The 27,173-nt window shown below is 41.1% G+C and overlaps 1 protein-coding gene across 1 annotated transcript; it reads left to right on the top strand.

Moving 5' to 3' along the window:
* The first annotated feature begins 220 nt into the window (after window positions 1-220).
* On the top strand, window positions 221-26,330 carry LOC119630582 (uncharacterized). Its single transcript, XM_062676230.1, has 3 exons — window positions 221-438; window positions 24,550-26,218; window positions 26,295-26,330. Exons 1-3 carry the CDS (start codon window positions 221-223, stop codon window positions 26,328-26,330), a joined length of 1,923 nt encoding a protein of 640 aa, XP_062532214.1.
* The last annotated feature ends 843 nt before the right edge of the window (window positions 26,331-27,173 follow it).

The following is a 27,173-nucleotide window of genomic DNA, read 5'->3' as shown; positions in this document are numbered from 1 at the left end:
ATCACCGCTTGTTGTGGCACTCACAACCCAGTGGGGCCCCCACCTTCCCAAACTCTCCACCCCAATCCCAGCTGACTGCCGTTTTCACGGCATAGGCATCCCCCCCCTGCAAATCACTGCTGGCTGGTACAGCGCAGGGGGTTTAAACTCCCACTCAGGGGACTCGCCTTTCGGCGAGTTGCTTTAAGTCCCGGGGACGCCCCCCCTGGGCACAACCACCATGGCGGACGACGACCCCGCCATGTTCGTCCTTTTCGTCCGGGAGTTTTGCCCGGACATCATGACTCAATTTAAGGCCCATAAAGCCAAATTAGCAGCTCAGTCCCGCGCACCGCTCGCCGCCGCCGCGAATATCCCAGACTCGCCGATGTCGCCCCCCACCCCCGCGCCCGCGTCGATAGCGTCCTGCGCGGCATCGAGCTCCGGCTCCGACTCCGAGTCGGAGATGGAGTTCGAGTCGGCCGCCAGCCCCGAACCCGGAACCTCCGATGGGTTCCAAACCGTCACGCGCGGGAAAAAACGCGCCCGCGCCGTGGAACCGTCCGCGGCGCCGAAACAACCCAAGGCCGCGAACGCGTCGCGGCCAAAAGTCGTGGTCTCTCCCGACTCCCCTCGCCGCGCAACCCCGTCGCCGCGACCCCAACCCGCGTCCGTCCGCAAAATTCCCGCGCCGCCGCCGGTCATCTTGCGGGAAAAGTCGTCGTGGAACCGGGTATCCCAGGCCCTTACGGCCAACAAAATTAATTACTCCCAAGCGCGTAATCTCGCGCACGGGATACAAATTAAAGTCGCAACGCCGGGCGACCATAGGGCCCTCACTTCTTACCTCCGAAAGGAGAGCATAGGCTACCACACCTATGCACTCCAGGAGGACCGCGAGCTCCGCGTAGTAATACGCGGAGTACCTAAAGAGCTCGACGTCGAGCTAATCAAAGAAGATTTAATTAGGCAAACGTACCCGATTATAAGTGTGCACCGTATGCACAGCGGGCGCGATAAATTCGCATACAACATGGTTCTCGTCGCGCTGGAACCAACCGCCGAAGGCAAACGAATTGCCTCAAGCCTCCGCACCGTTTGCGGCTTATCCGGGGTCACCGTCGAGGCCCCATATAAAAAAGGCACTCCCGGGCAGTGCCACCGCTGTCAGTTATACGGCCACTCCGCGCGCAACTGCCACGCGCGCCCGCGGTGCGTAAAGTGCCTCGGCGACCACGCGACAGCCGACTGTTCGCGGGTCAAAGAGACAGCGACTGAACCACCGAGCTGTGTGCTCTGCCAGAAGCAGGGCCACACAGCCAACTACCGCGGATGCCCCAAGGCCCCGCGGAAGCGTCTGGCCAACGCGCCTCCAAAAACCGTCGGCCCTAAGACTTCGGCGCCCCGCGCGCCGAAACCTGCCTTCGTGCCGGCACCGGTGCCCACCGTCTCCGCGTGGGCAAAACCGCTGCCGCTCACGTTGGCAGGAAAGCCACCGGCACCCCAGCCCCTGCTCGCGCCGCGCCCCGCCCCCGCGCCCGGTCCCGCGCCTCGCCCCGGCCCCGCGCGGCCTGTCGTTAACGAATTCTCAATCGTGCGCGATTATATCGCCGCGATAAATATCGACCGCATGCGTGCGTTCGCCTACGCCATGCGCAGAGCGGTCACGGCCGAAGACCGCCTAAACGCGACGTTCGAGTACATCGACGTCATCGAGTCCGTCCAGCGCACGCTGGTTTGATTACCGGTAATCAATGGCGTGCAACGGTAGGGAAAAACCGCGTTCCATAAAGTTAGCATTTTATAATGCTAACGGACTCGCGCGTCAGCGCGATCAAGTATATGAGTTTCTCCGCGATAATCTCATCGACATCCTTCTGGTGCAGGAGACCTTCCTAAAGCCCTCGCGTCGCGACCCCAAAGTCGCGAATTACGTCATGGTTAGGAATGACAGACTCTCCGCCCGCAAGGGCGGGACTGTCATTTACTATAGGAGGGCCCTGCACTGCGTCCCTCTCGATACTCCCTCGCTCTTACATATCGAGGCGTCAGTGTGCCGCATCGCGCTGACGGGACACCAGCCGATCGTCATCGCATCCGTTTATCTCCCCCCTGACAAACCCCTCCTGAGCAGTGACCTCGAGACACTGTTCGGTATGGGGGACGCGGTCATCCTGGCAGGCGATTTAAATTGCCACCACACTAGGTGGAACTGCCATCGCACGAATGTGAACGGTAGGCGTCTCGACGCGTTCATAGACGACCTCACATTCGAAATATTCAACCCCCCGACCCCCACGTACTATCCGTACAACGCCGCGCGTCGTCCGAGCACAATAGATCTGGCACTGCTGAGGAACGTAACTCTGCGCTTACGCTCCATCGAGGCAATGTCAGAACTCGACTCAGACCACCGACCTGTCGTCATGCAGCTCGGTCGCCCACTCAACCGCGAACCAGATACGAGGACCATGGTGGATTGGAAGAAGCTGGGCACGTGCTTAGCTGACACCGCTCCACCAATCCTCCCTTGCGGCCCGGATTCAACTCCATCCCCCGAGGATACCGTCGAATCCATAAACATCTTCACTGATCACGTCTCGACGGCGATCATAAGATCTTCGAAACAAGTCGATGTGGAGGACTGCTTCCACCGCATCAGACTTTCCCCCGATCTTAGGGACCTCGTTAGAATCAGAAACGCGGCAATCCGGGCCTACGATCGATATCCCACGGATTCAAACCGGACTCGGATGCGTCGCTTACAGCGGGAGGTCAAATCCCGCTTAAGCGACGCCCGAAACGAAAACTGGGATAGTTATTTAGAAGAACTCGCGCCCACTCACCAAGCATACTGGCAACTAGCTAGGACCCTCAAGTCCGAAACTATAGCCACTATGCCGCCTCTCGTACGCCCCTCAGGCCAATCACCGGCTTACGATGACGATGACAAGGCAGAGTTGCTGGCCGATGCACTGCAAGAGCAGTGCACCACCAGCACTCAACACGCGGACCCCGAACACACCGAGTTCGTCGACAGGGAGGTCGAGCGCAGAGCTTCCCTGCCGCCCTCGGACGCGTTACCCCCCATTACCACTTCCGAGGTCAAGGAGGCGATCGATAGCCTACAACCACGGAAAGCTCCCGGCTCCGACGGCATCCGCAACCGCGCGCTTAAACTGTTACCAGCCCAACTGATAACGATGTTGGCCACCATATTAAATGCTGCTATGACGAACTGCATCTTTCCCGCGGCGTGGAAAGAAGCGGACGTTATCGGCATACACAAGCCGGGCAAACCGAAGAACGAAACCGCGAGTTACCGCCCCATCAGTCTCCTCCCGGCGATAGGCAAACTTTACGAACGGCTCCTTCGTAAACGCCTCTGGGACTTCGTATCCGCGAATAAAATTCTTATAGACGAGCAGTTTGGATTCCGCGCCAAACACTCGTGCGTCCATCAAGTGCACCGCCTCACGGAGCACATCTTACTAGGGCTGAACAGGCGGAAACCCATTCCGACAGGAGCCCTCTTCTTCGATATAGCGAAGGCGTTCGATAAAGTCTGGCACAACGGTTTGATATACAAACTGTATAACATGGGAGTGCCAGACAGGCTCGTGCTCATCATACGAGACTACTTGTCGAACCGTTCGTTCCGATATCGAGTCGAGGGAACGCGTTCCCGGCCCCGTCACGTCACAGCCGGAGTCCCGCAAGGCTCCGCCCTCTCCCCGTTACTATTCAGTTTGTATATCAACGATATACCCCGGTCTCCGGAGACCCATCTGGCGCTCTTCGCCGATGACACCGCCATCTACTACTCGTGTAGGAAGAAGGCGTTGCTTCATCGACGACTTCAGACCGCAGCTACCACCATGGGACAGTGGTTCCGGAAGTGGCGCATCGACATTAACCCCACGAAAAGCACAGCGGTGCTCTTCAAAAGGGGTCGCCCTCCGAACACCACGCTGAGCATCCCTCTCCCGACTAGGCGCGTCAATAACCCCGCCCCCGCCGTTCGCCCAATCACGATGTTCGACCAGCCCATACCGTGGGCCCCGAAGGTCAAATATTTAGGCGTCACCCTCGACAGTAGGATGACATTCCGCCCCCATATCAAGACGGTACGCGATCGTGCCGCCTTCATCCTAGGACGTCTCTACCCGATGATATGTAGGCGAAGTAAAATGTCCCTTAGAAATAAGGTGACACTCTACAAAACTTGCATACGCCCCGTCATGACCTATGCAAGTGTAGTGTTCGCTCACGCGGCCCGCATACACTTAAAATCCTTTCAAATTATTCAATCCCGTTTTTGCAGGATAGCCGTCGGAGCCCCGTGGTTCGTCAGGAACGTCGACCTCCATGACGACCTGGACTTAGAGTCCATCAGTAAGTATCTGCAGTCGGCGTCCATGCGCCACTTCGATAAAGCGGCACGACACGAGAACCCTCTCATCGTGGCCGCCGGCAACTACATTCCCGATCCTGCGGACAGAATGGAAAGCAGTCGACGTCGCCCTAAACACGTCATCTCGGATCCTCCTGATCCACTAACGGTGCTTTTAGGTACTTCAAGCACCGGTCACCGTTCTCGTCGAACCCGTCGCTTGCGACGAAGGGCTCGACGAGTAAATTAACTCTCAGACACAGCCCACTGAGTTTCTCGCCGGATCTTCTCAGTGGGTCGCGTTTCCGATCCGGTGGTAGATTCTGCGAAGCACGACTCTTGCTAGGGTTCGTGTTAGCAACATCGTCAGGTTTGAGCCCCGTGAGCTCACCTACTAAAGTTAAGGCTACGCTGAAATAGCCGCTAGGGCTATCAGCTTAGGTAGGAAAAAAAAAAAAAAAAAAAAAAAAAAAAAAATGCAAATTCAGTTCGAGACAGCGAGCCGACGAGTCCAGACCTCTCCAAAGAAGAGGAGAGCGCCAACCGAAGAAGAAAAGACTCGCTCCTACGCCCTGCGCCGGTCAAGCCACGAGGACCGTGTGAACGCCATACTGAAGCCTTCGTTATTTTCCTCGAACCAATCCCAGCACCCGTTCCGCGACAGCCACTGCGGCAATACTCGAGCCACCACGTTTCAACGAGAGTAAGAAGTCTAAAAATCACACGTGGTGGCCGAAACCTGAGCGGTGGCCGTCCGGAATAATATAGTCTTATAAATGAAGAAGTTAGTTGTTTATTTGTTACTGTTTCACGTTTTAACTACTCAATCGATCTCATTGGCATGGTATAGAAAAACACAGACTAAATTTCCACTAAATTTCACCCCAACAATTTCCACGATACCATTTCCATACTCAAACGAGGCTTGTGGAGAGTATTAAGCGGTAGGCAGTGGCTTGGCTCTGCCCCTGGCATTGCTGAAGTCCATGGGCGACGGTAACCACTCACCATCAGGTGGGCCGTATGCTCGTCTGCCAACAAGGGCAACAAAAAAAAAAAAAACTCGTAGATTTTTTTCTATACAAACGCGATAATAATAATATAATCATATCTTTACTTTTATACTAATATTATAAAGAGGAAAGATTTGTTTGTTTGTATTGAATAGGCTCCGAAACTACTGAACGGATTTGAAAAATTCTTTCATTGTTTGGAAGCTACACTATTTCCGAGTGACATAGTGTATAATCTTTTTTGAAAAAAATTAGGGATCCTTACTAAAACTGCAATAATGTAACCCAAGGTGTAAAAAAATTACTTAAAATATACTTTACATCGCGTGCCCTGCGAAAACTATTGATGATAGAATAAAATAATGTACTACGACTTTGCAGAACACATTATTATTTACAAAAAGTGCCGCGACAGCATATGTCTAACTGTTATAGTAATACCACAATAAGTGTTCTTTTATGTAAAAAATAAAACAACGTCAAATATCATTGAAATTTTTGTTGACCCGAGCGGAGCCGGAGCGGGCTGCTAGTATAAAATAAAATATTAATTAGTCATGTATTCCTATAGAAGTTTAAAAGGGAAAAATTAAAGTCTCCAGACAGATTTGGCTGAGAAATAATGTACTGTGAAATGGAAGCACAATCTACATCATCGAATGATTATAACTTGATAATGGTTTGCGAACTTGGATAACGCACGCGTCTCCGTCAATATCTTCGAGACATCATCTCAATCAGATTAGCAGAGCATCAACTCGCCACTGAATCACAATTAATATTAGACGGTCGCGTGGATCTAACATAAAAACGAAGATAACTGGAAGTCTTAAGCTAAAAATAGATGAGGAAACATTCATCATGAGTGGGAATGCGATTGGTAGGCTGCTACCTTGCGAATCGCACTCTTGCGAAAAATTGGACCGATCTGGTAACTCGACATTGCCAATATAGGAATGACTCATATCTTCATCTCTTTTTAGACAGTTCTGCTGCCCGGTAAAATACACCTAGTCTTTGAGAATCGAGCGAGTAGCCTTCACGATCTGCATTCCTCAATTAGCTTTCTGGAGTAGGTATGTATAAGAGCAGAGATTGGATTTTTCGTGCTAATAATAGACTAGAACGGTCTTTCAAACTCAAAAGAAATGGTGCTTTAACCTTGAAGGCCCATGACCATGATGATGCGCTATAGCATCTTCGCTACTCTCGTAGTCAAAGACTGATCTATTGTGGAAGAACCGTAGAGCTGTACAGAATCTGTGAATGTACCACTTCCATGTAGACGTAGTGAGTTCTCTGGTTAGGTCCCTTAGTCTTGGAGAGAAATCAGTCTACTGTTTAGCCATCTGTAAGAGATCTGGCCTCTTGATAAAAGAATGATCCAACCGCTATTGAAAACGAAGCCGAGGTATTAAGTTATATCACGACTTTAATGGGGACACTTCCGACTGCAATTTAGGCATATCCGAGGCTCGTGAAAGCACAGGGCCTAGGCTTGATGGAGTGTCATGTCGAGGTCCAGTTTTCTAATTCTGCCGATGATAAGTACCTCTCCAGCAATGGCAAGACAGGCAGATTTGTACCTAACAGGGATTTTTCTTTTGCTCATGTGGTTTACATAAGACACTTAGATGTCCATATATTGTAGCGATCTCCTCCTCTTTGCGTGCATCCTCAATGCTGAGGACCATGACCTCCTTTAATAACTTTCTTCTGGATTATATTGCGTCAGCCGTGCCTATCCTTGCCTGTGTGGAGTGCATTGTAGCGACATACAACAGCATGATCATAAATTTAATAGCATCAAATATATGAAGGCGCCAGGGATGGCTGAGCGGCAGTTCCGTCATCATTCGTAATCAGTGGAACTGAATTTATTGCAATAAAAGTCAATAAAACCTTTTGAATAATAATTATTGATAATCACAACAATTAATTTTCACAATAAAAGGGTAAACCGAGAGTTTCGTTTCGACTGACTGAGATGACTCTGTCCACGTACCGCCATTTTATACATTGGCGTTACGGCGTCTACCCTACATTTTTGATGATATTTATCAAAACAACATTTTATCATTTAAAATAATAATCAAAGCAACGTCTTAATATTACTCAAGTCGTTATCCACGACATATATTACGTCCATGTACAGCAAACTCAACGTGACCACGCATGTGTGAGTGAGGCTGCAACCAATCAGTAATACTCGTATATAACGGATTGCAGTCCACAGTAATATCGACTTTCGGTCCATAACGTCGACGCTTTGACATCGGGCCACTCAAAATAATGGGATTATGTTCGATACGTATTGTGTTTGTTAATAATAAATATCACGGGTTCTGTACATAAAAAATACCTTTTAAATCTGTTACACAGATTTAACGGAATACTTTGTTTTGCCACGATTCACGCCTCTGGAAGCAGTCGACAGATTGAGTTAGCAAATACCAGAGAAGTTAAAAGCTATTGGAAATGTTTCGAAATTTAAGTAGGATTGGTAGGGGTGGAACGCACAGTGAGTGGGCAAGGGTAGCTAGGGTAAGTTCTACGACGTTGGCTGTTTGGCTGTATGAAATCATCACAGATTTTAAGAGTGGAATAGTCGCTATATAATTAAAAAAATTACTGTATCAATAGTGGGTATTTTTTTCTACCTATGCTTATAGCCTTGAGCGGCTATTTCAGGTTCACCCTAGCCTGTAGGTGAGCTCACGGGGCTCAAACCGGAAGTGTTGCTAACACTGGCCCTAGCAAGAACAGTGCTTTGCAGAATCTACAGCCGGATCGGAAACGTGACCCACTGAGAAAATCCGGCGAGAAACTCAGTGGGCTGTGTTTATGGATTAATTCACTCGTCGAGCCCTTCATCGCAAGCGACGACGGGTGCGGCGAGGACGGTGACCGGGGTAGTGGTTAGGTAGCACTCCTGACTACTGAGTCGCAGGTTGTGGTTATACAATTTTAAAAGTATAAATCGGCGCGACAGTACTCCTTACTCAACTAAGATTAATTAAAGTTAACTGTTTTCTTAATGTACGAATTATTGGTTAACTGTTATAAGTACAACGCATTTAGGCAATTCTTTAAGACGGTATTCAAGAAAATTCATGAACAAATTACCCACATTTTTCTACTATAAATACTAGTGTTCATAGTCGCACCATTCCGGTTTGAGCAGTCGAATGAGGTTGTAGCTCTCTGTTGCTACTGTTGTACACTTGCAATTCAATGAAAATTATTGTTTGGAAAAGTTGGATTTTATTTCTGTTACCATGGAAGGCAATAATTATAATAATCTCTTCATTCTCTTGAACAAGCTGGCCAGTCTCGCTGTTTTATGTATATAATTATGATTAACAGTCGCCGATTCTCATAGCGTTTTTTCCTAGTTTGGAGCCACATCACCCTGTGTGACTTATCCTCGATTATTATTATTATTACTGAAACTTTCATCTCATGCAACGTAATATAGTTTTATGGATAATTTAACTTAATAAACTTCAAGACTTTAGAGCTTGTCTAAAGAAAGTAAAAGAGTTCCAAACGAAAATCGTCGTCACTAGGACATTAATAATTCAAACCTTCTTTGGTTACAAAGATGTTAATATTTCCTCGTCTTATCCGTTGGCTTCAAGCTTCATATCTGATGCGCCTAAAACTTTGCCGGATGCCTAGCTTTTATAGAGCTTGAACTTAATTAAAAGCAAGGAGCTTTGAGTTAGTTAGCACGTTAATTAAAAATGGAATACGGGATCTACATAAATGTTATTACTATGGTTTTAGTATATTTTTGTCAGAGAACATATATACTATATTGAGCTTAGGCTTTGGGACTCCATCCATCCATTGGCTCCACGAGGTCCATGTTGAAATATCGTAAGGTAAAGAAGAAGATGATGCATGGTGCAGGTGATTTGACTGCCTAGTGGGTCAAGTAATTAGTGACCTTGTAGACTGTGTGTCTTTTATTACTTAGATGGATGGACGAGCTCACAGTTCACCTGATATTATGCGGGTACTTGTACCTATATCAACATCATAAATGCCGCCACTCACCTGGAGACATGAGCTTTGGTAGGCAGCGGCTTGGCTCTGCCCCTGGCATTGCTGACGTCCATGAGCGACGGTGACCACTTACCATCAGGTGGGCCGTATGATCGTCTGCCTGCAAAGGCAATAAAAAAAAAACCGCGCCACTTAGTCTCTAAAAAGCGTCAGAGCATTTACGTTATAATTCTTATGATCCGGGAAAACTCGAACATATGAGCTAGAAAAATATTAGCTTAAGACAGTTTTCTTCGATTTAAAATATTTTCCAGCTAAACTCAATTGGAATTATATCAAAGGGCAAGATATTCCAGATATCTTGTTTAAATGTGATTTAGTGTTCGCTCAAGTGATGTTTGAGCGTTTGAAGATTCCGATATCGGCTGTCCTTGATTCAAGCAATTAGGACGATTTAAAGATTTTCTATTTATTTTATTGCTTTTCTCGGATTTTCTGTCACTATTGGTGAATGGAATAATCTTTTTTATCGTGTAGTCAATGGCAGACCGTTGAGTTACCATTAGCCTTCTATGAATAATATCGTCATAGTCCTGAGGGAGTGTCCCGGAAGAGTTAATTTGTGTTTAGATATACGACAAAGGGAAGATCTTCCACCGAGCGGGTGATATTGCTCGGTGGACCGACGGTCCGAATGTTGTTGTTCGGAACTTGTTTAAATACAAGCTTATCTAGAAAATGTCGTAAGTGAAGTTCAGGCATCTGTCAAATATCTTGTGTTGCATGATGGCCACCGCCACAATTCTAAAGCCGGATTGTACGGTACAAAACTTAACTCAGTAAATAAAATATTGTTACGCCGGTAAGAGTCACGCCATCTATTGCCAAATAGTCGAACGAATATCGAAGGATCTAGTAGCACCTAGAACGCTCGAGAAGTACAACGCCATCTATTGTCAGACAGCGGAAACACACATCGAAAATACTCAACTTGTGAGGAAATGTTCTCGATAATTCTAGGGATGTCGTATCGGCTATAAAAGCGTTGCAGAGGTGGCACGCAGTCAGTCAGTAATCACCTGAAGCGAAGCGGACGAAGCGAACTGAGAATTTTAAAGTGTTATAAGTGTTCTAAGTGCTAATACAGTGTTAACTTGTAATTGCGTAGAATTTTATATATCCCGAACCCCAGCGCGTAACAATATGATTGACTTGAACTGCTACTCAAGGTAATAGACACGTGGTTGGTATTAAAACACAAAAAAACTGGGAGCAAAAACTCGTTACCGAAGCGAAAATGTTAAAAACAATTGTAGGTAAATAGAACAGTATATAAACGTTAAATATTATATATTACAATAGTATCTATTGTATGTAAGTACGTATATTGGTATATAATTGGTATATAAATATTGGTATATATTTCATATTATATGTGAACGGTATATATTTTGTTTATTGTATGTATATATTTTCTATAATAATGTATTATCTATAGTACAACGCAACATACCTGCTATATTTTTTATATTTTCCAGAATTTCTATAAATTAAACGGTTGTCTGGAAGAGATCGCTTTTAGCGATAAGACCGCCTATTGTACAAATGTATCTGCTTTTTTTGATTGTTTTTGAATGTAAATTGTGTTTTGGTGTGCAATAAAGTGTATTCTCTCTCTCTCTCTCTCTCTCTCTCTAAATATTATGAAATTGCGAAATCGAATTGTAAGTGCGAATTCGTCAGCCGGTCATTTAACGCAAACTTTGAGGAAAGCTGTCCCCTACGTTCGCTGGAGCTCATAGAATTTGCGAGACAGTATTTTTTTAATGACATACATTGCGTATTAAACGAATACATGTGCATTAATTGACGGCATCGACATTTTTAGGACACGTGTCCTGGTCTCAAAAACAAACTAGTATCCAAGTTTCTTTGTTTGTAATTGCTGAGAGAATGCTAAGTAGTTAACTCTTGTTTTCATGTCCTTTTTAAATTTTTCTATTTTTCTTATGTCGTATTGTCAACATTTCAATTTAACGTATTTTTCTGCTGTTTGTAAAATTGCTGCAGCATGTCATAGTGTTTTTTATAAGAGACTAGTTGACCCGGCAGACTTCGTAGTGCCTCAATCGATAAATAAAATACCTAAACTTTTGTATAAAAAACTTAAAACAAACAAAAGGAATCCGTCCGACTGGGGACACATCAAAGGAAAAACAAAATTGTTATTTTTATTTCATTCCGAGAATTTTCATAGTTATCTACCTTTTAAACCTTCTCTAGACTTCGACAAATAATTCAAGACCAAAATTAGCCAAATCGGTCCAGCCGTTCTCGAGTTTTAGCGAGACTAACGAACAGCAATTCATTTTTACATATTATTATATAGATTGCTGTGAATGCCTGTAACTGGCTTACATACCAGTACTTAATTTTATAATTGTTAAATTTGAGTTTGAATGTTTTGTGTGTATTGCTGTTGGTGCGTCTAAATAAATAAATAAATAAATACCAAAAAGTAAAGTAATCGATTGTGATTTTTCAGTATGTGCTCAGAGCGGGCTTAGTACACCCTGTATGTAGATTTACTAAAAGATTAACACAGCAACGTCAAAGGCAGTACTTTTTTAGTGATTAATTTGGCTTTTCTTTTGACACATCACTAATTGTGAGCTCGTAGAATCTGTCACTAAAGCCGTGTACTAAAGCTCACAGATATATTGGAGCTTGCACACATCAAAACAAGAGTCTATATTGAACAAAACAAACCACTACGGTTTGCGGGCTTTGACTTTTAGCAATCTGACAGCGGTTTTTTTTATTATTTCCACTCCTGTGGTACGGGGAGCTTAAGACCTCGTCTGAAATCTATAATTATTATATTTTGTATTATAAGTATTAATCTTATAAAGTATATAAAGTATATTATAAGTATAAATCTATATATATATAAATGAATTGCTGTTCGTTAGTCTCGCTAAAATTCGAGAACAGCTGGACCGATTTGGCTAATTTTGTTCTTGAATTATTTGTGGAAGTCTAGAGAAGGTTTAAAAGGTAGATAAATATGAAAATACTCGGAATTAAATAAAAATAACAATTTTGTTTTCCCTTTGATGTGTCCCCCGTCGGACGGATTCCTTTTGATTCTTTTAAGTTTATTTTATACAAGAATTTAGGTATTTTATTTATCAATTAAGGCACTACGAAGTCTGCCGGGTCAGCTAGTCTTATTAAAAGTATTAATCTTTATTTCTTCTGTCCGTGTGTTTGTCACTGAACTCCTCCTAAACGGCTGGACCGATTTGAATGATTTTTTTATATGCATTTGAGTGGCGGCTTGGATGGTTTAGATTCACAAATCAGCCCGGCAGATGGCGCTGCAGTCGGTATATAGGTTATTTATCTTTCCTAGAAATAATTTATATGGTTAAGCAACGTTTGTCGGGTCAGCTCCTCAGTCTCCTTCTAAATCATTAAAACACTAAATCTAATATATCTAATAATCTAACATATTTATGATAATATATATTAGATTATTAGATATCTTAGATTTAGTGTTTAATAAAATAATAAATAAACCTAATATATTTATGATATGTATATGTATATATTTATGTATATGTATTTATTTAAGTACGAGTAGTATTTGTATCTATAAATATTATGTATGTTACATATGCACATATGTTTAAGTAATATCACCTTCACACTACACCTACCAAGGTTCATCTCTGCACTCTCCTAAGGTAGACTGAGAGAATGCCTATAGCATTAAGTCCGCCTTTATACTTTCTAGTATATGCAGTAATAAATAAATAAATAAATCAAATTGAAGTTACGGTCTCCGCACGACAGCGAAGTCTATGTTTTTCGTAGCCGCACCGCAGGACAGACTTACGGGGCGTATCAGACCTCGTCCCGCATTGAACGTGTTAAAACATTCAAGAAGGCATGGATCTGCACTCACGATTCACGCAACCATAAAATTTATCTACCTTAGTTGTAAAGTCGCTGTAACCATTGTCAACTACATCGTAAAATACGCGGTTTTACGTCTCTTTACGTGATTCCTGCCTCAAGCAAAAAATGTGTCTAACCTTTAAATATTCACAATAACTCCCCCTGTTTCAAATAACCGGTGTGAAGGCGCATGTGAACAAACAGATACGTATTTAGATAGTCGAAACAGAGGGTAACATATGTATGTATATTTCGCTACGGTGAAGGAATAACATCGTGTAATAAAAATCAAACCTGCAAAATTATAATTTGCGTAATTACTGGTGGTAGGACGTCTTGTGAGTCCGCACGGGTAGGTACCACCCACCCTGCTTATTTCTGCCGTGAAGCAGTAATGCGTTTCGGTTTGAAGGGTGGGGCAGCCGTTGTAACTATACTGAGAGCTTAGAGCTCATATCCCAAGGTAGGTAGCGCATTTACGTTGTAGATGGCTATGGGCTCCAGTAACCACTTAGCACCAGGTGAGCTGTGAGCTGTGAGCTCGTCCACCCATATAAGCAATAAAAAAAAAACAAAATGTGTGCAATTCACACGTGGTAGAAGTGAAACCTTCCAAAATTAAAATACAATTATCCTAAACGTTTTAAGTATATGTAAAATTTTGTCATTAGTAAATAATTGTGAGGTAGCGCCCTCTGTGAATTGATATTTTAATTTCACGTATAATCCTAAATTAAAATTCACTACAAGAGCTTTCATACACACGTTAGTATTTAAAAAATCTCACAGATGGCGCTGTATTAAATAGTATGTATATTTCTGTCTCATTCTTTGCTGGCTTCATCCTACACATTTTTGTATTTGTGTCTCTTACCTGTCGTTTTTTCCGTTGCATCCGGTTTGAAATCACAACGATTCTAAAGAAGTTTTCACTTCAAAAACACACACACATAAAAAAACGTATCTCTATTGAAAACAGCGCCGCGTCAAAACTCACAACAGTCCACATCCACGAGCGCGTTACGAGGTGTTTCGGCAATAATTCCTGAGAGCATTACTTAGCTGGCTCGTTAAGCACAACGGCCGGAAAGCGGCGATTGCTTTCAATACTGTAATGTTAGAAAAACCGCCCAAACGAGAATATTGTGTTTGCACGTCGGGGCGTTGTTCGCGTGAGCTATGCTTTAGTCAACGTACACTTTAGGACATTTTTTTTATTTTTCGGTATACGGTAACGGTAATTATTCCTATAACATTATTAGTGGTGCGTGTTTGAATCGCCGGATCTTTGTGAATTTTTTTAGGATTGCAGAGTGAGTTTTAACAAAAGAGATGGGCCTATTGAAGAACTTCACCGTCGCTTCCTTAGACATATAAACTCCGTCAAGATTGTAGTAGATCGCGCTGGCGTCCCTAAGCAGCTAATGTCACCTCCATCACACACAATGCTTGACTGGACTTCAATGCTTTACTCAAACATCGTTCGAAGAGAGGCGAGGACGAGCCGCTTAGTTTTCAAATCTTGTACAGAACCCCAACTCTATGAAACTCATGTAAAGCATATCGAAGGCTTAACCGGTTCCAGAATAGGCAACCACCTGAGCGCTTTTTCCTGTAACAAAAATATCATACAGAATGAAAAGTTTATTTGCAAGAAAAATTTCAAAACTTACCAGTTAAAAATATTAAATAAAAAAAAATCATAATTTTTTGGATTGCAGTGTACGCAAACCCAGAAGAAATAGATTTTTATAACATAACAAGAAGTGGTAGGGCGTGTAGCTCTCACAGTAATGTACAATTAATGGTTCAGACATCGCTCGCGCAAATTAGATTGGATCTACTCGATGCCGCGCCTCGCGATATGGAAGCATTGCTTGGTACTTTAGTGCAGTGTGAGGTTTATGATTTGTGAAAAGGCACTGAAGGGAATATTATTTGGAAAGTACTTTTTTTAGGTGTGCAGCGAATTTAATGTTTTATTCTATTAGGCTTAAGACGTCTACGGGGGATGTTAATATTAGACTGTCTGGAAACTGAAGAAAGACAGGCTTAAGTATATTTCATGTAACTTAGTAATTTGTTGTTGTGTGGACGTGCGGCGAACACATAAAGCTACTTACATTCTACCTATTGAGTATTCAATCCAAACAAGTATATTCTGCAGCGATCATTGGATCATTTGATTTATCCTCCTCTTCCTTGCGTCGATAATCCTCAATGCTGAGGGTCGTGGCTTCCTCTAACAACTTTCTCCTGGATTATCCTGCGCCATTCCTGCCTATCCTCGGCTGTGTGGATAGCAACGTCGACTGTAGTGTTGAGAGTGGAGGGTACCTAGTCCGACCAGTGTATTGGATTTCTGCCTCTGGGCATTCTTCTTCATTTATAGGTATCTAGTTTTAAGCAGGAGGAAGAACAAGGCAGAAACACGAAGGCGCCAATGGCTATTTAATGAAAACCTTGCTTAGATTTATAAATTAAGAAAACACCACAATTCGGTGGAAGACCGCCCCTTGCGTTACGAATTGGTAAAAAACCACGATCCTTAAAATGGTTTTTATTTTGAAGGAAGAACAGCTTTACGATACCACGAAGGCTGTTTTGGTAGTATAGCGTTCTGGTCAGCGATAAATCAGTTCGTTTCGATACCTCAAATCATAACAGACCTTGAGATTTTAAAGCTCTTATTACAAAGAGCCTTGTTGACGAGCGACAATGCAGACAAGATTTTTTATTTTTTATTTCTTAGATGAGTGGACGAGCTCACAGCCCACCTGATGATAAGTGGTTACTGGAGCCCATAGACATCTACAACGTAAATGCGCCACCCACCTTGAGATATAAGTTGTAAGGTCTCAAGTATAGTTACAACGGCTGCCCCACCCTTCAAACCGAAACGCATTACTGCTTCACGACAGAAATAGGCGGGTGGTGGTACCTACCCGTGCGGACTCACAAGAGGTCCTACCACCAGTAATAAAAAGTAATAAAAGATTGGGCGGTTCCCATCTACTTTTCTTGAGCATGGCAGGCAAGATGGTAGAACCTTGCAGTGAGGATTAATGACTTGCCCTACCACCAGTAATAGCTGGTTGGTGATCGCAGTGCACTGGCTTAATACCCGGATTGGGCTGTTCGGTATTCTCCGGTGAATCCTTTAGTTGCCTTTAACGACACATGCGGAAAGATATATGGTGCTGTTATATGTGTACTAAATTTTAACAACGATCTTGTGGCGGCTACAAAATTCCATCAACACATCAGAAGTCATAACTGATATCTAGAGATGGGAACCCGCCTGGCCCAACGGCTAAGGTGATAGGATCCTATGATATTCAAAAATATCTAGAAATAAAATGATTTCAATCAATTTGGTGTTCGTGATAAAAAAAAAGTTTAGAAATATATAGTGACAATGACGGAACTGTATAAAGTGGTACATACATGTTTTATCATACATCATCATCATCATCATCTCAGCCTGTCTACTGTCCACGGCTGAACATATGCCTCTCCAACTGATGTCCAGTGCGGCCGCTCCGTTGCCACCTGCATCCAACGTACACAGATACATACATATAATTGTAATATATATATATATATATATATATATATATATAATTGGTACTTCGGGTACTCGTAATAATAAGGTAAAAGGTTTAATAAAGAGAAGAAAAAAAAAGAAAAATAATCACATTTATCATTCAAAGTTAACTAGAAGCGATTAAAAAAACATAAATTTTGAACAGAAGCTTCAAGGTTAAACGGTTTACAGATTTACACTGTTTGTTTGTCTCAAAGTGTAAGCTCGTAAAAAGTTGAATACATTTTTTCAAATACATGAAACAGACAAAACTTCAAACAGTAAACAAAGCTTCTGGGCAACAAAGCTTAAAAATTTCCACATCAGCCGAACACAAAAGCTTCCGACCAAAAAGTTCCAAAACAAAACAACGATTGAGTTTATTAGAAAAAAGCACGAGTAAGCCCGTTCTCTCCCCATTAAAAATAAAAGCTTTCGCTCATTTCGCGAGGCTAATCAGGAGATGTGCTGAGTCAGTCAGATAAAGCTCCTTCATTGGGTGGCCGGGTTAATTATTACAGGTGTTGATGGTGCTTTAGATGCCGGAAGTTTGCCTTGTCAACGGGTACTTGGAAGCTTTTTCGTGGTCAGACTTTTATTGTAAGCTTGTTAAGGAGCTTATTTGTTTAGTTTGTGGGTATTTTTTTTGTTGCTTTGACGAATGAACGACTTCAAGATCACCTGTTATTAAGTGGTCACCGGCGCCCATAGAAATTGCAGTCTGAATATGAGGTGACCCACCTTGAAATATGAGGTCGTAGTCTCCATTGTATTATATCACGGGTTTTCACTCTCACAGCCGGCATACGCCTACTTCGGGAAAGAAATAGGCACGGCAGTGGTACCTAGCCATGCGAGTTTAAAATACACACTAAGACCGATATTTAAGCAAATTCACGGGCCAATTCTTTTTATTAAGTCGACAGTTTTGAAGTCGTCGTGGCCTAAAGGATAAGACGTCCAGTGCATTCGTATTGAGCGATGCACCGGTGTTCGAATCCCAGGCGGATACCAATAATATTTTTTCTAATAAAATACGTACTCAACAAATATTCACAATTGACTTCCACGGTGAAGGAATAATACTGATACCTTAGAACTTATAATCTCAAGGTGGTTGGCGCATTTACGTCATAGATGTCTATGGGCTCCAGTAACCACTTAACACCAGGTGGGCTGTGAGCTCGTCCACCCATCTAAGCAATAAAAAAATTTATTAAACAATCTTTCGTCGTCGAAGTCAGTCGTGAAATAAAAAGGAAGTGAAAATGGTATTTTGATGCATTATCCTAAGTTTCAAACATTTTCATGATTGGCTCTATCTAAATAAATACCGATCTTCAATGCTCAATAAGAATGCAATACTGACTTCAGTTATTAAACTTCGTTGAAATATTGTTTATCTTTTTCATAATTTCCTCTAAACAAAGTTCTTATAGAGCGTTAATTATGATTCTAGTTAATACCGAACTGTTCAACTATGGCTTCTAAATTAATTTCTGACATCTAATAAAATAAAATAGCTTACACTGTGGCAGTGCCTATAATAGCTTGCTAGCCTGCTTGGTGGACGACCGGCTAAGGCAGAAAAATACAAAACGACAGAACTGAAATAAAAGTGAAAAAAAGATAAAAAAGAAAAGTGAAGTTCATTGTATTTCTTTTACTGGTCTCTCTGTCAGGGAAGAGCTGTTTTTATTGCAGGCCGAGTTCTTATTTAAACAAAAAAAAACAATTCAGAAGAAAGACAGCGTTTCATCGTATTCCAATAATAATTAATCGTGATAGCATTCACGGAGTGTCTGTCAATTTCTTTCGTTATTTGCTGGGAGATGTTTTAGGAAATTTTATTCGAATCAAAACACTCGAGATTTCGACGATCTCATATCTCGAGATCAGTCTCAAGATGAGTCTCAAGAGAACTCTGCAAAGAGTTCGACGTGCAACCTAACCTAAACATCAGCCTGTTGAGTTTTTTGCCGGATCTTCTTAGCGGGTCGCGATTTCGATCCGGTAGTAGGTTCATTCGCGAAGCAGTTACTCTTGAGTTGTTAGGTCTCCCTTGGAGGCGCTCGAGTGCTATTAGCAAATCCCGCCCCTCTTGGCAGAGCCCTTGCTCGACCACCTGTCCTCCTGTCCTTGTAAAACTGGAAAGCCCCCTGGGCTACCTCCTCCTCCTCGAGTCGTGTTCCTCATGTCTGAGGGTCGTGACCACCATCACCCATGAGCTTCAATCTTAAGATCTTTTTCTTATTAATTAATTATTAAATTATTATTAATTATTAAATTATTATTAAAGGATTACTGGCTACCAGTAATCCTTTAATAATAAAAAAAACCGGGAATCCACAAAAACTAATTAGTAGTAAGAGAATCCGTTAAATGATATTAGTATTTATAATCCAACGTATTCATGGTCACATCTATCGCGTGTTCAATAGTGTGAAGCCGGTAGAGTGCTTGTTGGTGAACAGCTAATCTATCTCAAAGGCAGTTTCATGAATATTAACGCTAAAGGGTCTGATCTAATGCCAACATTCACCTCCAGCGCCGCGAGATAATAATATTACGCGTTTCTTGTTGAACATCTATCACAGAGAGTTTAAGGACATATTTTGTTCTTTCAGCTTTGGGTTGTGAGGTCTTGTTTTGTATTTTTTTTTTTATTGCTTAGATGGGTGGACGAGCTCACAGCCCACCTGGTGTTAAGTGGTTACTGGAGCCCATAGACATCCACAACGTAAATGCGCCACCCACCTTGAGATACAAGTTCTAAGGTCTCAAGTATAGTAAGTAACCTTGCCTGACCATCTGTACCTGAGACCCAAGGATCTTTGGAAGTTCTGGTACGGCGTTTTATAAGCTCGCACGACAGTAAGCTACGAATTAGAAGCTTTCGTGAATAAGCCTCAAACTACATATAATAATTTATGCTACTCAAAAAAATTGAAACAATTCTCGTCGCGAAAAGCATAAAATACGGATGTCACAATAGAATGATTGAATGCTAAATATTTCACGAAGACAGTGGCTGAATGATGGTTTGCAATTTAATTAATTCCTGATTGCCACGTTTCACTGATTATACAATAGTTGGAAGTAGGGTGGAGATCGAGCTTCAAGATTCCATGACACAGTAAGATATTAATTGAAACTATTGTGATGCTTCTTGGTCACGCAACGGAAGGGAGCCGTGGAGCATTTGAAACGTCAGAAATAATCTATATCGACGCTTAAAAGGCAAAAGTGACTAAGCGACAATAACTGATTTGTACATAAATGATAGGCAATAACCATATTCGATGCGCAAAAAGCATATATTTCTAGGTCTATTAAAATCATTTCAATCCTACAGCTACTAGCTAGAATCTACTACAGCTGGATTCGTTAAAATAAATTTTGTTTTCAGGTATTTCAACTTTAAATTAGTCTACTGTACAGTTCACACATTGTCGCTTAGTCACGTTTGCCTTTCAAGCGTCGATATATTAATACGTGAAGCAAAAACTTTGTATCCCTTTTTACGAAAATTTCGCGGACGGAGGATTATGAAATTTTCAACACTTATAGAGAACTAGCGACCCGCCCTCGCTTCGCTTCGGAAACATTAAAACACACAGGAACCAAAAAAAAAAAAAAAAAAAAAAGTAGCCTATGTTCATCAGGGACAGTGTCGGCTTCTAATGGAAAAATAATTTTTCAAATCGGTCCAGTAGTTTCGGAGCCTATTCGAAACAAACAAACAAACAAATCTTTCCTCTTTATAATATTAGTATAGATATAGAGAAGAAGTGCACAATGCTAATATTTTTTTTAAATAATGCATAAAAGACACATTAATCAATAAAGAAAACATTACACACACTACATACCATGTATTTGACGCACACACACATGCATGCTATTTATTGTCAAACTTTTGTTCTTGACGTCTGTGGTCAAATAAATAATAGATTAAATATTGTTTGTCTTTATTAATATTTTTTTTATAAAGTAGCCTTAGCGAAATTTGTGATTATAGAAGTATAAAATACAATCATAATAGTGTACAAACTTACAATTCCAATTAATTATAGTCGAATTTCGACTACTGCGGGACCTCTAGTTACTTCTCTATATCTATACTAATATTATAAAGAGGAAAGATTTGTTTGTTTGTTTGTTTCGAATAGGCTCCGAAACTACTGAACTGATTTGAAAAATTCTTTCACTATTTGGAAGCTACACTATTCCCAAGTAACATAGGCTCTATAATCTTTTTTGAAAAAAATTAGGGATCCTTACTAAAACTCCAATAATGTAACCCAAGGTGTAAAAAAATTACCTCACATATTCTTTACATCGCGTGCCCTGCGAAAACTATTGATGATACAATAATATAATGTAGTAAAATTTTGTAGAACACATTATTATTTACAAAAAGTGTCAGGATAGCATATGTCTAACTATTGTAGTTATGCCGCAATAAGTGTTCTTTTATTAAAAAAAAATAAAACAACATGAAATTTAATATCGTTGAAATTTTTGTTAAACATCCCAGCGGAGCCGGAGCGGGCCACTAGTCTTCAATAAACGAATCTTGCAGCCAAAACTTTTGTGAAAATGATGAAAATGTTTCATAATATTGACAGTGCTGTTAAAATGTGCTTTCGTTCGAGTTTTTCAAGGGCTTATTGTAGCTTAAAGGGTTGATCCACTCGAGATCACACGAGAATAACAGACGCGACGTCGGGTGCCCCTCAACACTGTGAGTGCTCTTGCCTCTAATATTTTCAGTGTTTAAACTTTACGTTTTCTTCGAATTATTTTTTTTTTTTTTTTTTTTTTTTTTTTTTTTTCTTTCTTAGATGAGTAGACGAACTCACAGCCCACCTGGTTAAGTGGTTACTGGAGCCCATGGACATCTACGACGTAAATGCGCCACCCACCTTGAGATATAATTTCTAAAATCTCAGTATAGTTACGACGGCACGGCAAACCGTGGCGACGCATGCATAGCCATGCTATATGATGGTATATACCTAGTCAGGTCATAAATTCTGTCACATGTTTAATGTAAAATAATTGAAACAAGTTTATTCATTATGTAACCATTCATATACCAAAATGAACTTAACAAAACATAGATTCTTATGACACTAAAGTTTATTCAAAATGACCTCCGTGATTTTGAATACAGGCCTTCAATCTGCGCGGCCAGTCGTCTATCGCAGCACGAACGAGGTCCATGTCAATATCGGCGGCTGCCTTAATCAAGGATGTCTTGAGTGACTCCAAATTGGGATGAGGCTTTGAGCACGCCTTTTCCTCCAAGTGTTGCCATATCTTGTAATCTAACGGATTCAAATCTGGACTGGAGGAGGGCCAGTCTTCGTGCCGGATGAAGTCGATTTCACGCGCCGCCAGCCAGTCTTGTGTGCTCTTCGCTCTATGAGCTGGCGCCGAATCTTGTTGGAATACCCAGTGCCTGTTATTGAACATGGTATGAGAAACAGGTTCCACAAGGTTCGTCAGGACTGTATTTTGATACACAACTGCATTCGTTTTTACACCTTTCTCACAAAAATGTACCTCTGTTAAGCCCCAATAAGAAACTCCCAACCATACCATGAGCGAGAATGGAAAATGACCTCGTTGGACACGCGGAATACGGTTGCTCGCTTCTTCACTACTATGTGCGTACACCTTATCATTTTGTTTGTTGTAGCTCTCTTCTACGGTCAAAAATTTTTCATCCGAAAAAAGAATTTCCCGATATTTTTTTCCCGCGTACCGCTTCAACAAAGCGCGGCATCTCTTCAGTCTCAGGTCCATTAGACGAGCATTCAAACGATGTCCTGTTTTTCTTCGATATGCCCGAAGCCCTAAGTCTTCATTTAACACCCTTTTCACCGTGGTTATGCTTAACCCCATCTGAAGGCCCAACAGTTTCTGCTTACGTTTGGGATTTCTTTGAATTCGCGCCTTCACAGCTTTTATCACTGCTGGAGTCCTAACAGACCGAGGGCGACCACTTCACACCATTTTATTTATGTCATAATGATATGACATATTTAGTTCCTATCACAATCTGTTCTTTTCTGCATATTACTTTTACAAATTAATGTCGATGTTTCACATCTGCCAGGCGTCCCGTGACGGCTCACATTTTTTTATTGCTTAGATGGGTGGACGAGCTCACAGCCCACCTGGTGACTTTTGTTACTATACTGAGATCTTAGAACTTATATCTCAAAGTGGGTGGCGCATTTACGTTGTAGATCTAGATGTCTATGGGCTCCAATAACCACTTAACACCAGATGGGCTGTGAGCTCGTCCACCCATCTAAGCAATAAAAAAAACGTAATCCATAAATTTTTTCTTCGGTCTACCTCTTCCTCTAAAGTCTTCCAACTTCATAGCTAAAACTCTTTTACCAATCTCATTGTCATTTTGTCTTATCACATGCCCATACCATTCCATCCCATCCCAAACGCGCACAAAAAGCTATTCAGTATTTAATAAAAAAATTGTTTTTTTATAAAGAGAGAAACAAAATCGCAGAGAGCACCCATCATCACTGAAAATGTCGTAAGATTTCGAACTAGAATCATCTATTGGAGACAATTTTATATAAAAATTTTACGATTACCTCCAACACAACCACATCAACGTATTGTTCGATAATTTTCTCGTATTGTTTCTAGAAGCCATAACTAAATACGGCTTAAGGTTAATACAGCTTGAAACTCGATACAGTTGATTGACCTGTCCTCCACAGGGGTCAGATCTGAACGTTTAGTATAAATGTTTCACTGGATTATTGTTAAGTGTTGGATAAATACTGTGAATTATACTATAAAGTCTAACCGTATTTATCTGCAGGGAGCACTCGACTTCATTTAAGAGCATTGAGTGTGGACTTAGGCAGTTTTCTGTTTAATTTTTCCAAGTATTAGGGATAGATTCTTGGTTTTTTTAAAGAAACAAATAATTTATTATTTTGCACTTGTCGCCTTAGCGTAGGTAATTGTTTGTGGTTCCATAAGTAAGACCATCGATTAACTTAAGTGTAATATTTACGTCATAATGACGTGACCCGTGATTCTGAAAATTTTGGGTTTTTTTTTATTGCTTAGATGGGTGGACGACCTCACAGCCCACCTGGTGCTAAGTGGTTACTGGAGTCCATAAAATAAATAAATAAAAATAAAATATAGCTACAGGAGCAAGTTATAGCAGAAAGAGAGAAGGGCAATAAAGCCATTATTAAATACGACAAGCTTGTTCTACTAAATAACTCATCCAAAGACCCGAAAAACAATAAAAGAAATCTATCAGAATCTCCAGAGAATAACACAATCAACCATGCCGGGCAGATATCTCGAGCAAACAAAAAGAACAAAACCTTGGCTGCCCACATAATCCAAAGGTCTTCAAGCTTTTCCGAAGGCGGAGTAAAACCGAGCATACTAAACTATCTAACAAACAAAAATAACAATAACAAGAAAACAAACACACAAGCCAAAACCACAAATATATAGCAACGAACCGACCAGCCTCAGCCAGAAAACAACAAACAAACTGAAAAATGTACATTAATACAAAACACACATCTTCCAAGCCGGCTGGTCCCCGTGGAAGAGTACGACCACAACCCTCCAGGAAAACCACAAAAACAAAAAACCACTAAACTGAACAAAGACTTTAAGAATTGTATAAAAATTGGAACTTATAATGTCAGGTCTCTGTCATCAATACACCGATACTTAGAACTCAATAATGCATTGAAAGATATAAAATACGACATACTAGGACTCTCAGAAACAAGAAAAATGGGCTGCCACATAGAAGAGTATTCAGACTATGTTTTCTGCTATATAGGAGAAACAAAGGGATTGTATGGAGTCGGATTTTTAATAAAAAAGGCATGGAAAAGCAATATAACTAACTTCACTTGCATTTCAGAGAGAGTAGCGCTACTTCAAATGAATTTTGGCGGACTAGACATTTCTATAATTCAGGCATACGCACCCACGGAAAAATCAGACGATACAGAAATACAAAAATTCTACAATGATCTGAAAAAAGCTCATACACTATCCAATGAGAAAATCATAATATTAGGAGACTTCAATGCAAAAATAGGGCAACCCAAAAAAGAAGAAAAACTCGTCATGGGACAGTACGGGCTAGGCCAAAGAAACGAAAGAGGCGAAAGACTGCTAGAATATGCATTGGAATATAGACTAGCAATAATCAACACTTATTTCAAAAAAAGACCCAGCAGAAGATGGACTTGGAAGTCACCAGACGAAAAAGTTAAAAACGAAATTGACTACATCATGACAAATGTCCCAAAAATAGTCCAAAATTATGAAGTTCTCAACAACGTAAAGTTCCAAACAGACCATAGACTACTTAGAGCAACAGTTCTATTGAGTCAAGCGAAAAAAAATAGAAAAGGCTTTAAACCACCACCAAAAATCCCAAAAAATGAAGAAGAAACAAGATACTACATAGACAGCCTCAAATCGAACATCGAAACCAAACTAGCAGATACCAGAAACGTTCAATCTTACTATGATGCGCTAGAAATAGCTATAACAAAAAGTTTAACTAGCAAAAACAATACAAAAAAAGAAAAACGACACAAAATATTTAGCGAAGAAACACTAGCCTTAATTAACCAACGCAGTGAATTAACTCTAAGAAAGAATAAAGATGCTGATATAAAGAAAGAACTAAGCAAAATATATAAGGAAACTAGCAAAGCGATTAAAAGAGACTATAGTAAGCACAGGCAAAGGATAATAACAGAAAATTTAAATAAATTCCGAAGCACAAAGAGAGCATTTAAAGAATTAAACTTAAGAAAAACTTGGATACAAAAACTAGAAGGCCAACATAAAGAAATTACAACAAGACAAGAAATCGTACAGAAGGCAACTTCTTTCTACCAAGAATTATACAAAAACAAAAATAAAACCATCAAGGAAGCCAATGATTCACACAACTGTTATAACACGGAAACAATTAGACCGATAGAAGAAAAAGATACATACGCGCAGCTGAAGCATCTAAAATCAGATAAAAGTCCTGGTCCCGACGCAATAACCAATGAAGCTCTGAAAATAGGCGCACCAGTTTTACTTAAGCCTCTCACAGAATTATTCAATCTCATACTAGAAGCTGAAATCGTACCAATCCAATGGTGCACGTCGGACATCATATTACTATATAAAAAAGGAAACCCCCTCGATATCAACAACTATAGACCAATTAGCTTACTGGTAAATATATACAAAATCTTCTCATCTATAATTCTTAAACGCATAACACAAGAGATTGAAAAGGCACAACCAATAGAACAAGCTGGCTTTCGTTCTGGGTTTAGCACACTAGACCATATACAGGCACTAGAACAAGTTATAGAAAAATACGAAGAGTTTAATAAGCCACTCTATCTAGGTTTTATCGACTACAGCAAAGCCTTTGACAGCATAAGCCACAACTCTATATGGAAATCACTAAAGAAATTAAACATAAATTCGAAATATATAAATATTATAAAATATATATACAACAACAGCATAAGTTATGTGAAGCTAGAATCTAGAGGTGATGCAATTAATATTGAAAGAGGAGTCAGACAGGGGGACCCCCTGTCACCTAAGCTGTTTATCGCGGTTCTAGAAGATGTATTTCGAAACACAGACTGGGAAAATAGAGGTATAAAAATAAACAACAGGTATCTAAGCCATCTCAGATTTGCGGACGACATAGTTATGCTGTCTGAAACAGCAAATGAATTACAAGATATGCTCCGCTCTCTTATTCAAGCGAGCTCACAAGTAGGATTAGAGATGAATGCTACAAAAACCAAAATCATGACAAACAGCATAGAACGACCCATCAATGTAAAAGGAAAAACTATAGAATATGTCTACAGTTACATCTACCTAGGCAAACAAATATCTTTTTTAAAAACGCACAATGAAGACGAAATTGAAAGAAGAACAAACATAGCCTGGAAGAAATTTTGGTCACTCAGAGAAATTTTAAAAGGAGACTACTCAATAAACCTTAAGAAAACTGTATTAGACACCTGTATACTGCCTTGTCTACTGTATGGCTGCCAAACTTGGGTATACACGACAAGAGCAAAACAAAGAATTACAACAACACAAAGAGCTATGGAGAGAAGTATCCTAAACATAAGAAAAATTCAAAAAGTCAGGAGCAAAG

The sequence above is a fragment of the Bombyx mori genome, chromosome 25 (genome assembly GCF_030269925.1).
Source record: "Bombyx mori chromosome 25, ASM3026992v2".
Lineage (NCBI taxonomy): Eukaryota > Metazoa > Arthropoda > Insecta > Lepidoptera > Bombycidae > Bombyx > Bombyx mori.
The sequence above is the reverse complement of the archived record's forward strand: the minus strand, read 5'-3'. Positions and strand labels throughout refer to the sequence as shown.

Bases quoted from the DNA above. Each gene is read 5' to 3' on its own strand.
- LOC119630582 (XM_062676230.1), top strand. From the start codon at position 221: ATGGCGGACGACGACCCCGCCATGTTCGTCCTTTTCGTCCGGGAGTTT. The intron at 439-24,549 runs GTCGGAGATGGA...ACATCTTCCAAG, and splicing joins AGCTCCGGCTCCGACTCCGA to CCGGCTGGTCCCCGTGGAAG. The intron at 26,219-26,294 runs GTAAATATATAC...CACAACCAATAG, and splicing joins ATAGACCAATTAGCTTACTG to AACAAGCTGGCTTTCGTTCT.